Raw genomic sequence first — 15,221 nt, 5'->3', positions numbered from 1 at the left:
CTTATAATAACCTATCAGTAGGTAGATATGAGATGATGATGACTGTAACGAACGGCGAAGGAAAACATCGTGAAGACCTTGAAAGCTGAACATAATAGGTATTTTCAAAGAAACCTAACCTTTATGACTAATTCAAATATTCAGCTTAGCTCCAAACAGTTAAAGGCAGCAAGTAAGAATATTAAAATAGCAAATAGTAGCGATAACACTGGATTACCAAGAATTGCTCGTTACCTGACTTACTTAGCTCCACAATAAACAATACCGTCAAGTGAAATCTAATTCTGAGAAATCTTCAAAGTCCCTTACCTTTACAAGATTTACTACTTAGGTAAGTAGATACTTATTTTGAGTAGAATTTTGTCATTGTGGATTATTATTATTATTTTGAGCGATAATTCTAGAAGATTTTGTAAAGCCATTGTAAAAAAAACAACAATAAAAAAAATAATATCCACTTGTATACAGTATTTTGACGTGGGTTCTTTTGTTCGACTGCACCAGTAAGGCACACAAAAATATTTGAAGGAAGTTAATGTATCTTAATCAAATTAATTCCTTTACTAATCGTCTCTTGCAACTTATAAGTTTTTATAAATTATATTACACGGTCTATTTTTGCAGCGTGGTATTTAGTCAATGACGTCATTCAAACCCCGTTAGTTCGCATTGTCTACCTTGTTACCTGAGCATAAGCTCCGCCCCTTTTGTAATGGCGTCCTGTGGCGTTCTAAAAGGTATAATAGGTGAGTAATAAACTAACAGGTTTATACAACAGCATAGACATTCAGTGCGAGTCACTTGTGGTGGTAACACGTATTTTAAGTGTGGATATGGGTACAACATTTTGTGAATATTATGTAAGTTTAATTTATTTTCTTCTGGTTTTACTTTTATAATAAATAATGTTTCGCCGTACACTTTACACTATATTTGCATAAATATTTGTCTATAGGAGAAATCCCTATGTGGTTTAGTATTTCATCGAGTTATTCATTTTTTTTTCATTACAATAATACATATTTTACCGTTTAGACAAGCAAATTGTTAAAAATAAAGCAGTAGTGAAATTATGCTCTACATTTCGTTTGTAATATACAGTCATACAGATATCTAATTTAAACCAGATTTATATGTATTATATAAAATGTAGCATGGAAAATGCTACATCGACAAGAGCGTGGCTCTTAAATTAATGATGATAATATTAAATTAAGCTTTTATACTTTTCAGAAATAATTACCAGTAAGAATATCGACAATGGTCTTCGCGAAAGCAGTTAAATCTAATGAAGAAATAATTACAAGTGAACTGAAATGGAACATTAATCAATTAGAACATTAGACATATAAAAAATATCCGTAGGATTGACCTGGCCACAAGCGGTCTATGTGAACGCCAATAAATATAAAGAAGAAATAAACACAAGGAAACCTGGTATGCTAATCAATTGATAGAATAGAAAACTGCACGTGAAAAGAGCTATTGCTGATAGAGAACAGGAAACCTAATCAATTGACAGAAAGCTGCCCATGAAAAAGAATCACTGACCACAAGCGGTCTATGTGAACGGCAATAAATATAAAGAAGAAATAAACGCAATCAGACCGGGTATGCTAATCAACTGATATAATAGAAAACTGCTCATGAAAAGAGCAACTGGCCACGAGCGGGCTCTGTGAACGGCAATAAATATAAAGAAGAAATAAACGCAAGGAAACCTGGTATGCTAATCAATTGATAGAATAGAAAACTGTTCATGAATACCAACACTGGCCACAAGCGGCCTATGTGAACGCCAATAAATATAAAGAAGAAATAAACTCAATCAGACCGGGTATGCTAATCAACTGATAGAATAGAACAGTGCTCATGAAAAGAGCTATTGAACACAAGCGGCCCGTATGAACGCCAATATAAATAAGAAATAAACACAAGGAAACCTGGTATGCTAATAGAAACACTGGCCACAAGCGGCCTATGTGAACGCCAATAAATATAAAGAAGAAATAAACGCAATCAAACCGGGTATGCTGATCAACTGATAGAATAGAAAACTGCACGTGAAAAGAAACACTGGCCACAAGCGGTCTATGTGAACGGCAATAAATATAAAGAAGAAATAAACGCAAGGAAACCGGGTATGCTAATCAATTGATAGAATAGAAAACTGCTCATGAAAACAGCAACTGGCCACGAGCGGGCTCTGTGAACGCTAATAAATATAAAGAAGAAATAAACACAAGTAGACCTGGTATGCTAATCAATTGATAGAAAGCTGCCCATGAAAAAGAAACACTGGCCACAAGCGGTCTATGTGAACGGCAATAAATATAAAGAAGAAATAAACGCAAGGAAACCGGGTATGCTAATCAATTGATAGAATAGAAAACTGCATGTGAAAATAAACACTGGCCACAAGCGGTCTATGTGAACGGCAATAAATATAAAGAAGAAATAAACGCAATCAAACCGGGTATGCTGATCAACTGATAGATTAGAAAACTGCACGTGAAAAAAGCTATTGGTCACAAGTGTCCTAAGCGAACGCCAATAAATATAAAGAAGAAATAAACGCAAGGAAACCTAGTATGCTAATCAACCGATAGATTAGAAAACTGCTCATGAAATGAGCTACTGGCCACAAGCGGCCTATGTGAACGCCAATAAATATAAAGAAGAAATAAACGCAATCAAACCGGGTATGCTGATCAACTGATAGAATAGAAAACTGCACGTGAAAAGAAACACTGGCCACAAGCGGTCTATGTGAACGGTAATAAATATAAAGACGAAATAAACGCAAGGAAACCGGGTATGCTAATCAATTGATAGAATAGAAAGCTGCATGTGAAAATAAACACTGGCCACAAGCGGTCTATGTGAACGCCACTAAATATAAAGAAGAAATAAACACAAGCAAACCGGGTATATGCTGATCAACTGATAGAATAGAATACTGCACGTGAAAAAAGCTATTGGTCACAAGCGTCCTAAGTGAACGCCAATAAATATAAAGAAGAAATAAACGCGAGGAAACCTAGTACGTATGCTAATCAACCGATAGATTAGAAAACTGCTCATGAAATGAGCTACTGGCCACAAGCGGCCTATGTGAACGGCAATAAATATAAAGAAGAAATAAACGCAATCAAACCGGGTATGCTGATCAACTGATAGAATAGAAAACTGCTCATGAAAAGAAACACTGGCCACAAGCGGCCGCTGTGAATGGCAATAAATATACAGAAAAATTACAAATTAAGCTGGTATACTAATCAATTGCAAAAGGCTCCTTGCCCACTCACATGAGCGTATTAGGAACTTGTCGGACACTACGAGTTCTATGTCGATTTCAAGAGAGCATCCGTACTCTACCCCCGTATGCACGAGCCAATAAATAAAAAGGAATAATTGCACGCTGATATGGTGGACTGAAATACTAATCAACTACTTAAGGCCCCTGCCCACTACACCGTTTCATACCAGGACCGGATTAGGAAAGTGTCGGACACTACTATGCCCATTGTAACGGACTACGGTCTCGTGTAATTAGTTTAGAGATTTAAGTTTATTATAATGTAACATGTTTATATTATTCCTAATAAATAGCTTTTTAAAATATATTAACTCGTTTATTTTATTTATTTATTAAAGGTCACCAACAGAGTTAACAAATCTCTTATAGTAAAGATCTTCATTAAATGACAAAGTAATTGTTACCCTAATTATAGGTGACAACGGCATGCAATGGACTTACAGCAAAGATAAACTAGCCTAAATCTAATTTCACAAAAGAAAAGCAAAAAAGTAAAATGTAAATTAAAAAAATAATAATTTAAAGATAACAAAATGATGAAAGCGACCAAGAAAGTGTCAGCCAAGAATATGTCTATGTGTATATTATGTTAGTCCTCTGTAAATCTCTTCAATCATTGGTAAACTATGTTCACTAATATAATATGTTTGAAGAAAATTTTAATGATTGAACACAACATAAGCTCACGACTACATTAATAAATGGGCTACTCAGAATTAAGACGAACTGAGCACCCACATTTTTCACTTGAGAATAGTTTTTTTTTTTTAACATCGCAAATATGACACTCACCTTTGCAATTTAACCGCATCCCGGTAGAGCCTGGAAGTGGGCACGTTATATTGCTTAGCGTTTTCAAACATGATGTTCATATCGCCAGCCACCTCTGATAGAGTGCCATAGCTGCCTCGGCGTATCTTGTTCTTGATCTGGTTGAGGGACACGGGGTTCTTTATCTCCTTGTAGTAGTCTGGGTAGGCACGACGCGATGGAAGCTTCGAGAACGGTTCTGACATTGGCGTACCTGGAAGAAATATGTTTATACATATAAGCGAGCATACTCTGGACTGAGAGGCTAGAATGAATCGGCACTTTCTAGGTAAGCTTGTCCCATTCTCGGCTACATCGTAGTTTAGTGTGGCGCCCTTTTACATAGTTTATTATAATAGTGTGGCCCACACACAAAAAGACAATAACAGTTGTGCCTAGTAGTAACTTACCGTTAGGTCCCAAATGATTCTTGATGGTCTCAAACAACTTCCATTGAGGTGAATCCTCATTATCTATTTTCTCTTCATCGCTATCACCACCACTTTCCTCTGAGTGCTGAAACCATATTTATATTCAAACACCATTCAATAACCCTTTAATTAAAGGAGAATGACCATTAAATAGGGGATCCTGTAACCATACTCGTACTACATACGTATGATATCATACATAGTAGATACCTCGTGTCTACTTGAACGGAATCGGAACATCAGAATTCCATGCTTTTTATGGAAAATATTATCTATAGAAAACACATTCACTAGATCAGCAAGTTCATGTCGGACGTCATTTGTTTTAAAGCAATTTGTAAATACAGAAATGTGATTCTCTAAAGCAGAGTTACCCATCTTATAAGATAACGGAACTCCCAGCAAACACCTTTTCACTGAGTCAAAGTCTAAAACCTAGAAATATATTAAAAGTTAAACATTTTAGTCTAGTAACGAAATCTTTTCAAAATAAATAATCGCTGGTAAAGTACTGGCATCCGGCATTTATGGAGACGACAATAGCGCTCATGGTGGCGCGAGCTGAAACTAAGTCTAGTTTGACAGTTATCTTTGAAAACAGAAAAAAGTTTGTCGTTGACAGTTCGTCGACAAACAGACCGCCACGTAGACTACTACTCTTTAATTTGTACGGTAACCTGCTGATAATCTGTACGGTCCGATTCCAGTCAAGTGGACCCGCAGCTTAATCTCACACACCACTAATAATAAAAAAAATCAGCACAACTTCAATCAGACAGCAAAGTGAAACAAGCTATCTATAATAACAACAATATGACAGCTAATATGTTTCTGTAAATAAATATCATAAATATTAGGCATATTTATCAAATAATATTTGCTATAATTTCATACGCATTGATATATACATATTGCCTAAGTAGTGGTACTAGAATACGCGTTTTCCTTTCCCCTCTCAAACTCCATGCTTCAAATAAGTTCAATTTGGAATATGATTCATATTCCTTTGTCATACCGATTCTTTTTCGACTTTATCGTCACGGCCCCTTATCGGCCCATTGGGCACTCTGCGTCTTTCATACCACTGCTTTGCCTGAAATCCGCATGATAACGGTATTAAAATTTAGGAGTGGAGTACTTTGCGGTACAGCCCAAATGAAGACCTGTTATCATAGCTGTAGGGTCTTATGAATAATATAGACAGGTCATCAACAGTATTACAATTTAAAAGCAATTCTATTCTGCATTCGCGACACTTCAACCGGCGCAAATAGGCTAGTTTCCAACTAGTGAAATCCGTTACATTTTACTAAACGTCATAACACGAAATTACTATGGAATTCTCGTCCCTTTTATTTGTTCCTAATCTTACCTTCCCATCTGAAGGATGAGTTACGAAGAAAAGCAGCAGTTATAAAAGGCAGTTTTGATTGAAAATAAGTTTTTTTTTAAGTTTTCTACTTTCTTTCTCTCTACGGAATAAATATAACACTATAATTTTTCATAAACGTTGCGCAAAGGGTTATAGTGTTAAAATATAACCAAAAAAATAATGTTTGTTTACTCAAATAGTATGGGGAACTGTCAAAATTTAAGAACACTCAACAGTAGCGACACCTGATGGGAGAAATAGGTAGTTTTTATCGTCATTAGCACGGATAGGTATCCGTCTGCGGCAGCAAGTTTATTTTTATTCTATTACATTGCATTATAACATATATTGAATGTAATTCACTTACAAACGCGTAGTATACTATTGCCGCGTACTGTACTCATTCTATTTCTCTTTCGTTTTGTATTTTGTTTTTTTTCTGTTTGTGCAATAAAGTATTTCTTATGTTATGTATACCTTAACATGTTCGTCGTCGGAGCTAGGCGGCTCCATGATGGCGAGTGCGCGCGACGAGGGCACGGGGCCGACGCGCGAGTTACGCTTGCTGCGGATACGTTCCGACGTCTTGGGCGGGCCGCCGCGACCGTGCTGGTCCAGCTCTTGCTTGCGGACCTGGATTACCTTGGGTAGGAGAAGTGGAGAAGAATCAGTATATACAAATATACTTTATTGCACCAAAATAAAATGAAATATTTACAAAAGACTCTTAAATAGGTACATGGCAAATGGCGGCATTATCGCTTAAAGCGATTTCTTCCAGACAACCATAAGGCGAGGACATATGTAAAAATTAAGAGATGTGTAATGAGATCATCAGGATAAGTTTTTAACAAGGTCCAGTCTTTTAAAGAAGCAACTATCAGACTGACCTTCCAACCCGAAGGGAAAACCAGCCCAATATACCTCTAGGTTAGGTCACATACCTCCAAAACGTATTTTTGGGGAATGTGGGGTTTTCACACGATGTTTTCGTTCACCGCTGAGCGTATGATAATTATTTATAACCCAAACAGGAATTCGAAAACAATTTCGAGAAAATCATTGGTTTAGGCCTATGCTGGATTCGAACCGGCAACTTCACAGTGTCAAGCTTTTTACCAACTGGGCTATCACGGCTCCCAAGGTGTAATTATAAGATGGCAAGGAGAATAAGTGTAAGAATAAAGAGTACACCATTTATGATGCGCTTTTCGAGTTTACCGACGCGTCAAATTCCTACATTACATTATTGTAAATTGGAATGGCATCATGACGTAAAAAAGGAACATTTCTTCTATTATAATAATATGTACTATTTGCCATATGACTGCCTGATTGATATATCATCTTTAAAAAAATAAAAAAGATACCTTCTTTAACATCTTGGCATCCTTGTATATCTGGCTGCCAGGTTCGTTGAAGTGGCAAGCGTTCCTGACCATAAGCAGCAGATCTTTCTCCAGGTCTGCAAGTGTGGAGTACTCTCCACCTTGTATCTTCTGCGCTATGGTCTTCAAGTCTATGGGCTGGTCGGTCACATTATAGTAGTCAGGGTAGCGGCGCTTCGATGGGAGGAACTGGAAGGCCGAGTACAAAGGACGTCCGTCTAAATTGGCCGTCATTACCTGAAACATAGATTGATGCAAATAAAACACCACAAAAAGCACTTCTCAAACAATATTTAGTTACATTGAGGATCCAGACAGCAAGCGATTCAAGAATACTTCAATTTTCATCCGCGACAGTCAGGGATTAGAAGACGACGGGCTTGAAACCTCAAATAACACAACAACGCCCAAAGTGGCGTATAAGGTCTAGGACCAACCCAAGAGACACGGGATATAGGCGAGGGAGAAGACAATTTGCTAGTTATATATACTATTATCAGAACTTTTAAAGCTTTTGGGCCTTTTGGTTGTTTGACACTCGCTACACGTTACGGTGACAATAGATGGCGTAAGTGTAAACACACCATTCGGTGATCGAAATTATTATTTTTGTCATAGATAAACTAAGCCAAATGAGCTCTACACATTTTTGTCACTACTTGAAGGTCTACAACAAACAATAAAAAATATTATAGTAAACCCATCCTATTTTCTTAAGGTGATTCGTTTTCCATACAAAAGTTGATGCAGTGCTACAGGAAAACGGATAGAGGAATATTGTTATAAAACCGATAAATAGTAATATTTTGGTGTATTATTTTCGCAAACTAACAAAAATTTAGGGTCCGAATACGAGAAGTACCATATTTCAGACCCTCAATTTTGATCAATTCTACATTTGTAGTGGTGCAGATTACAGTGTATTTGCTGAGCGTGTAGAGGTGTCAATGTTAGTTTGTGTGCGTGATAGTTTTTTTTTCTAAAGGCTTTGACTACTTGACAAGTGTAATAGAATGTCAGTGACAATTTATAAAGAGATTTTGTATGAAGAGAATAAATATAAATAAAAAACTAAAAATACTACAATCTGAGAAAAGGAATATTGGAAAAATATTTTTGTAATAACGTATCTTATTTAAACATTTTTAAATAATGGGTAAATACCGTGTTTTAAAAGAGGACATATATTATAATAAAAAATCAATACATAAAATGAAATGGCTGTATTCGGGGAAAACCAAATCAAAAAAGAAGTTGTTGCATTTGCCGGCCTAAATAGTAGTCATTTATAATTAATTGTTTTTCCATCCAACATACAGATTTATTTATATTCTCTTTGTCGCGGACTTTTTGGTGGGACCGGGAACGGGAAGGTTGCTTTCTTCATTGAATAATGTAAATAATCAATACGAAGTGGTGTTTTGTGGTTAATGAACACATTAGTCGGAAAACATTCCCGATAGTATTATTAAATCGGAATATTCAATAAACAAAGTGTACCTATCTATTTTCGCTTTGCGCCAACAAGCCGCTTACTTCGTTTGGGGTTCGGAGTAGGAGTCTGCTCCGAGGGTGGGGGCTTAGGTTTCATCATTTCATTAATCATCATCAAGAAAAAAAAAACACAAGACATGGCTGTATGTTCATAGTTCCCTTTGCCTTGCCCTTTGGGAAAAAAAATAAGATAAATTTTGAAATTCTTATGTATAATAAACAAACATCACAGACATCATGACAGATCTAAAACTAAATAAAATCTTTTTTCTTTTTTCTATTTGACTTATTTATGAATTTTAATCAAGAAAACGTGATAATAAGTTCGACAGCAACCAGTTCAGGTCCCCGAAACAGCCCATTTCAGGCCGCGTATATATGGAAATACTACTTCAATACGTCCCACCCAGCCTCGTCTTTTTTTAACGTCCTCGTTATAAAAAGACGTCCTAACCTGAACTAACTAACCTAACAATAAACACCACGCGTAAATATATGTCCAGAAATGCGCTGTGAGTCGTCTGGACTGGGCGCGAAAACAACATAGAATTCGTTTAGGTGCTAAGTGTCCCGCATGCTATCACCAGCTGTCACTGACATACGTATGAAGTCCCGCGGATTTTATTGGAACTAAATGACAAGTCATAATAATTATATGCGGATACTGCGACATCAGCGCCGTGCTTGCGGGACGTCCTGAAGCGCTATTACATCTTTCAAACGCGATGCGACAAAGTTTGAACCTACGCAATTTAGGAAAAATCTACCTTATTATTACTGTACTGTGATCGTTATTTGTAAAATCATACAATACATATACACAATTCTTTATACACAATATAATTATTATGACATATTGTGGACTTTTCGGTATACCTACAAAAAAGGAACAATTCAACCATACGTTGTTTTGTTATATCTCAATGGGCTCAGGCAGCGTTTTCGCCGAAAGCTCCAAGTCGGCTATATTTGTAACGATAATTATGTTTGACATTCATCATCATTTTTGAACCATTTTATACAAAAAAAATACTTGTATAAATTATAAACCCTAAAGCACGCCCATGAATCACTCTACTCATTGGTGAAAACCGTATGAAAATCCGTTCAGTAGTTTTTTAGTTAGCCGCATGTTCACTGATGCGATTAATGCCTGTTAGAATTTTACAAAATAAAAAATACGGAAATTACGGAAGGTACTTTAGTGCAAAGTAAATTATTGTATACTTAATTATAATATTATTGGTAAAAGTGATACTTTTTGAAAATTCCGTAACAAATAGACGGGTTCGCCAAATTCAATTGTAAAAAAAAATACAAAAAGTAAAAACAATTAAAACATGCAGTTGGGTTTGAACCGTGAACCTTAAGAATGGCGGCTACTGCTTTACCAAATGCGCCATTTAGAAGTTAGAAGTAGACTTCAAATTATGCATCTCTTTTAATAGCTAACCTAGTTCGCATGTGTGTGTGACAGCTTCGTGTTTGTACACAAATTGAAATGACACCAACTTTTGATGCAATGTTTCAATATGATATCTTCAGTAAATACTTCAAAATTGTAGCTTAACTTAAAGATAATGTATGTAAGATTTCGCCACCTAACATTTCACTGGGTCAGAACTCAACACTAAACGAATAAATGGAAAAAAATACGAAAACTGCAGAAGTAACGCCATCTACTGACGCAGCGTTACCTAGCTGACTGAAACACATCACCTTAAGGTTTACTCTGGGTCTGAAGCTTTTGACAACTTCCTATTTAAATGTTCTTTTTAAACTTATTACTTATTATTAGAAACTATGTATAAAAAGGTTTTGTAAAGGATTATTTACGTTTATTTCTAACATAAAATACAGAAACTTAGTAAATACTTTTATATGGTAATATATATTTAATCAATAACATAAACAAAATACTTTATTATTTTACTTCTTGTGGCACAAATAAAATGAAGCCTGAGAACACCAAACTTTTCCACTTTTATTTCCACTGGTCTTTTGCTTGATGATAGAATGTGATGCCTCCACTTACTAATACATGTCACATTATAATATTTCTTTTTGATGAGGCATCTTAACCCCCTGTACAGGCTACCTGGTTTGAAATTGTGTTATTCTAACAATAATCAAAGAATAACTGAATTGAACTTACAGCATTAAACAGTTCTTCAAAGATGTCCTCCTCATTGTTGGTGGAGGTCTCAGAGAGATCCTCAGCCACATCCGACCTTCTGCTTGAGGAACCATTGCGGGACTGCTTCGGAGTCTTAATTTCTTCTCCTTAAAAAAATATAAAAAGAAAATTAAAAAGTTAAGTGAAAAAGTAAATGAAGGAAACATCAAGATTAGGAAATCTATGGTTTGGTTTTATTAGCAACAATGATAATAATAAATATGCTTTTATATAAACGTTTTGTATATTAGGTTAAGGTATATGAATGTATTTGTATGGGACTTTTTAATTGGATTAAATAAATAAATAAATCAAGATTATATTATGTATATGAATATGAAACATTTAAACACTAAAACTAACAGACCATTAATTCTAAAACCCACCATTTTCCAGAGCCTGTTTATTTTGCGTGTAGATCTTCCACAACTCTATGGCATCTTTATACTCAACGCTATTAGGCTTGTAGAATGCCTTCGCGTTGTTCACCAGCAATTCTATGTCTGCTGACAACTCTTCTATGTCCTCATATGTATCGGTTTTAAGCTTTTGTTGTACCTAGGTAATAATAAAATATGGGAATTAAAAAGGTGCTTTTATAGAAGGAAAAATGCCTTTAAACGTTACATATTTATACTAAAAGGATAGAGGATATTCTCGCTACTGTATTGACTTAAGACACTCGTGGCCTGTGAGTAAGCATTATGTGATCAAAGTTAAGCATAATTATGAAATTCTGATTACTAAATAAAGCCACATCTAAAACTGATGAAACAGTTTCTTTTAAAAAATTAACTTATTTATGATTTAAGCAAGAAAAATATAATAAGACTATCATGTTTTTCTAAATTCCACAGTAATTTCATGTTCTGATGTATGATAAACAGTACTTGATTTGAAACTAGCCTATTACTCTTTTATCACTTGCAACTTGCAAGGTTGCATACCAGGGGTCATTGACCTTTCATTTGTAGGTTCTGTAATTAGAATATAGGTAGAGAGAATCTAAATGGAGTTTGCCATATACCTTGTAACAAGAGAAAAGTAGTTGGGGGGGGGGGGGGGGCGAAGTTTGGCGAAATCATGGAATCACCTTATACTTACCCTCAACAAATCAATAGGCTGAGTAACAACTTCATAGTATTGAGGCTCCTGACGTCTTTTTGGAGCCCTGATGAAGGAGTCACACAGAGATGAGCCATCTTCCTTCTTGTAAGACCTGATTGTGTCATATAGTTGCTGACATAGATCACCCTGAAAAATTACAGTTAATTTAAAAGAAATAGTCCGTCCGCCTAAACTCGCCTTGCCTAAAGTAAATCAACTTGATCAAGGGTGCAAAATAGCGAACGAAAGGTATAATATTAGTCGTATTAGTCTACGTATCAGATAAACAAGTAACAATATAATAAATTATGATGATTCAAAACCTTACACAAACAAGGAGGAATACGGAATGTGTTGAATACTTACGGGATCCAACTTCTTCCTTTTTCGAGTGGAGGGCGGCGGCCCAGGGTTGCTAATCTCACTAACATCATCACTGTCGTCGCCGTCAGCTCCACGGCTAGCAACTGATGATGCTCGACGCCTTTTACTCATCTTCAGCACGAAATGTGCCCCGAATTAACCAAAATAAGGGTACCGCGGTACCAACTACAAATAAAAGCAGTTTGCACACAAAACGGTCACATAATTCCACTAGTTTCTACTGGTTATTAAGTGGATATATATCTGAGGAAAGAAAATGGGTATAATATTTTTTAATTTTCTGTGTAATTTGTTAAATATTCTTGAAATCGATGTTTTTTGAGATTTGCATACACAATTACACAAATGTAACCACAGATTAAATATGGCGTCTTTTCTCTTTTTCTTTCAGCGGGTTTCGGCCTGGTTTCATACATAATGATGAGACTACTTTCCACTTCCAGGGTACGTTCAAAAAAAAATAGATTGCGCTGTACAGATTTTTCTTTGTTTAACCTTCTAATTTCATGGATAACAGACATATATTATGCTATCTTTGTTTTTGGATATAAATGATTACCCTAACCTAACACATTTACCACCTAAGACCAAGTATATACAAGGTCTTTGTTTACCACCCATTATTATTCTGATCAAAATAAAGAGAAGCAAATTAGGTAGCAACAAAATCCAAATATCATACAACAATTATTTTTATATGTATATACCTTTGCCTTACCTTTACATTGTATTTTTACGTCGAGCTGCCCACAAGATCCCAGCAAAGTTAGACTGTCAAAAGTTAATCCACGATGTTCAACTAACAGAGGAGCTAGATGATGCTTTCAATACCGATATGCCAGACATCGCAGAAGACGCGCATGTCGATAAGAGGTGGCGTTCTTTCGCCGAACATCTCCTTAGTTGTGCTACGAGTTATTGGGAAACCAGAACGGAGAAACCAGGATTGGTTCGATGATTCCGACATGGAAATCAAGAAGCTCGTGGAGAACTACAGACGTAGTCTTCTCTTACCAGATGTTTCTGAACGGAGGAAAGCTCATCATAGCCTTAAAGAGTGGTGGGTGGACAAAGTCAATGAAATACAGCAAATTCAAATTCAAAATTCAAATTCAAAAATATCTTTATTCAGTAGGTAACATAGTTACACTTTGAATCGTCAATTTTACATAACGAACGTCTCATCCGCCTAAAACTACTGCAGCTTCTCACAACCTGTATAGCCGGGGAAAAGAAGCTGCAAGAAAAACCTCGGCACAGGGCCCTAGACGTTCTTTAAAAAAATAAAAATAAACATAAAACATAAAATATTGGTATACAATTGAGTAATTTAGCTGCCTAATATCAGTTCTCAGACAGTTAATCCCATGCATTCATATCTTCTAAATAATCACTAACTTTATAATAACCTTTTTTGTAAAGTTTTTGTTTAACTACTGTCTTAAAACAGTTGAAAGGCAAATTCTGAATGTCAATGGGAATCTTATTGTAAAAACGTATACATTGCCCCTTAAAAGATTTAGTAATCTTATGTAAACGACTGACTTGTAAAGCAAGTTTATTTTTGTTCCTGGTATTAACAATGTGCCGATCGCTATTTTTTGCAAATAATCCTATATGTTTTTTTACATATATTAAGTTTTCAAAGATATATTGTGATGCCAAAGTTAAAATATTAATTTCTTTAAATTTATTTCTAAGTGACATCTTGGGTCCCAATTTGTAAATCGCCCGAATGGCTCGCTTTTGCAGAACAAAAATGCTGTTCATATCTGCAGCATGACCCCACAGCAAGATGCCGTACGACATTAGACTGTGGAAGTAGGCAAAATAAACTAATCGCGCGGTTTCTACATCGGTTATTAAACGAATTTTTTTGACCGCGAATGCTGCTGAGCTGAGCCTTTTGGACAACTTATCAATATGAGGACTCCATTGCAACTTAGCGTCCAAAGTAATTCCCAAAAATACAGCAGTATCCGTGAGGTCCAATTCCTTATTTTTTACAATAATAGAATCGAGGGGCCTACTAACATTCGATAACGTAAAATAAACATATTTTGTTTTATTTTCATTAAGTAGCAGGTTGTTTACAGTAAACCAATCCACTACCTCTGAAATGGCGTTGTTTACATCGTCAAAGGAATCTTGTCGTCTCTTTACTTTAAAAAGTAAGGAGGTATCATCTGCAAACAGCACCACCTCATGTTTTACAAGACTAGGTAGGTCGTTTATGTAAACTAGGAATAGAAATGGACCTAGAATTGAGCCCTGCGGGACGCCTATAGTGACGTTAGATCCACACGATCTGGAGCCATGCACATCAACCCTCTGAACGCGGCCACTAAGGTATGACTCCAAAAGAGCGATGGCATTATCAGTTATTCCATAGTGACGAAGTTTCGCGATCAAGATATCATGACAAACGCAATCGAAGGCTTTGGAAAGGTCGCAAAAGACACCAATAGCATCTTTGGACTCCTCCCAAGCCTGAAAAACATGATTTATTAACTCAACACCAGCATCGGTTGTTGAGCGACCCTTTGTGAAACCAAATTGTTTATTAGACATTAAATTGTTTAAATTGAAATGTTGAAGTAATTGCAGTAATAAAATTTTTTCAAATATTTTACTAAGCGTGGGTAGTATAGATATTGGTCTAAAATTAGTAGGGTCAGAAGTACTACCAGCTTTAAACAATGGAATGACTTTACTGTGCTTCATTAAATCTGGAAACACA

The 15,221-nt window shown here is 35.8% G+C and overlaps 2 protein-coding genes and 1 long non-coding RNA gene across 4 annotated transcripts in view; 1 reads left to right on the top strand and 2 right to left on the bottom strand.

Annotated features, from left to right (window-relative positions):
* Window positions 1–12,844, bottom strand: part of LOC126376986 (protein polybromo-1) — a 35,976-nt gene extending 23,132 nt beyond the window's left edge. For both annotated transcript variants that reach the window (XM_050024551.1, XM_050024552.1), the window contains exons 1-8: window positions 12,464–12,844; window positions 12,095–12,244; window positions 11,377–11,548; window positions 10,970–11,097; window positions 7,303–7,557; window positions 6,410–6,574; window positions 4,540–4,645; window positions 4,112–4,343 (exon numbers count right to left, since the gene is read on the bottom strand). In XM_050024551.1, coding sequence (XP_049880508.1) covers window positions 4,112–4,343; window positions 4,540–4,645; window positions 6,410–6,574; window positions 7,303–7,557; window positions 10,970–11,097; window positions 11,377–11,548; window positions 12,095–12,244; window positions 12,464–12,592 — 1,337 coding nt within the window. In that variant the 5' untranslated portion in view covers window positions 12,593–12,844. The remainder of the gene's footprint in view (window positions 1–4,111; window positions 4,344–4,539; window positions 4,646–6,409; window positions 6,575–7,302; window positions 7,558–10,969; window positions 11,098–11,376; window positions 11,549–12,094; window positions 12,245–12,463) is intronic.
* LOC126377010 (soluble guanylate cyclase 88E) overlaps window positions 1–15,221 on the bottom strand; it is a 327,862-nt gene that overhangs the window by 200,696 nt on the left and 111,945 nt on the right. The gene's annotated exons all lie outside the window — the stretch shown is intronic.
* On the top strand, window positions 787–1,488 carry LOC126377291 (uncharacterized). The gene is made up of 2 exons (XR_007567832.1): window positions 787–860; window positions 1,234–1,488. It is a non-coding gene; the product is annotated as an uncharacterized LOC126377291 (long non-coding RNA).

This window comes from Pectinophora gossypiella, chromosome 22 (assembly GCF_024362695.1).
Source record: "Pectinophora gossypiella chromosome 22, ilPecGoss1.1, whole genome shotgun sequence".
Lineage (NCBI taxonomy): Eukaryota > Metazoa > Arthropoda > Insecta > Lepidoptera > Gelechiidae > Pectinophora > Pectinophora gossypiella.
This window is presented reverse-complemented; position numbering and strand designations above follow the sequence as displayed.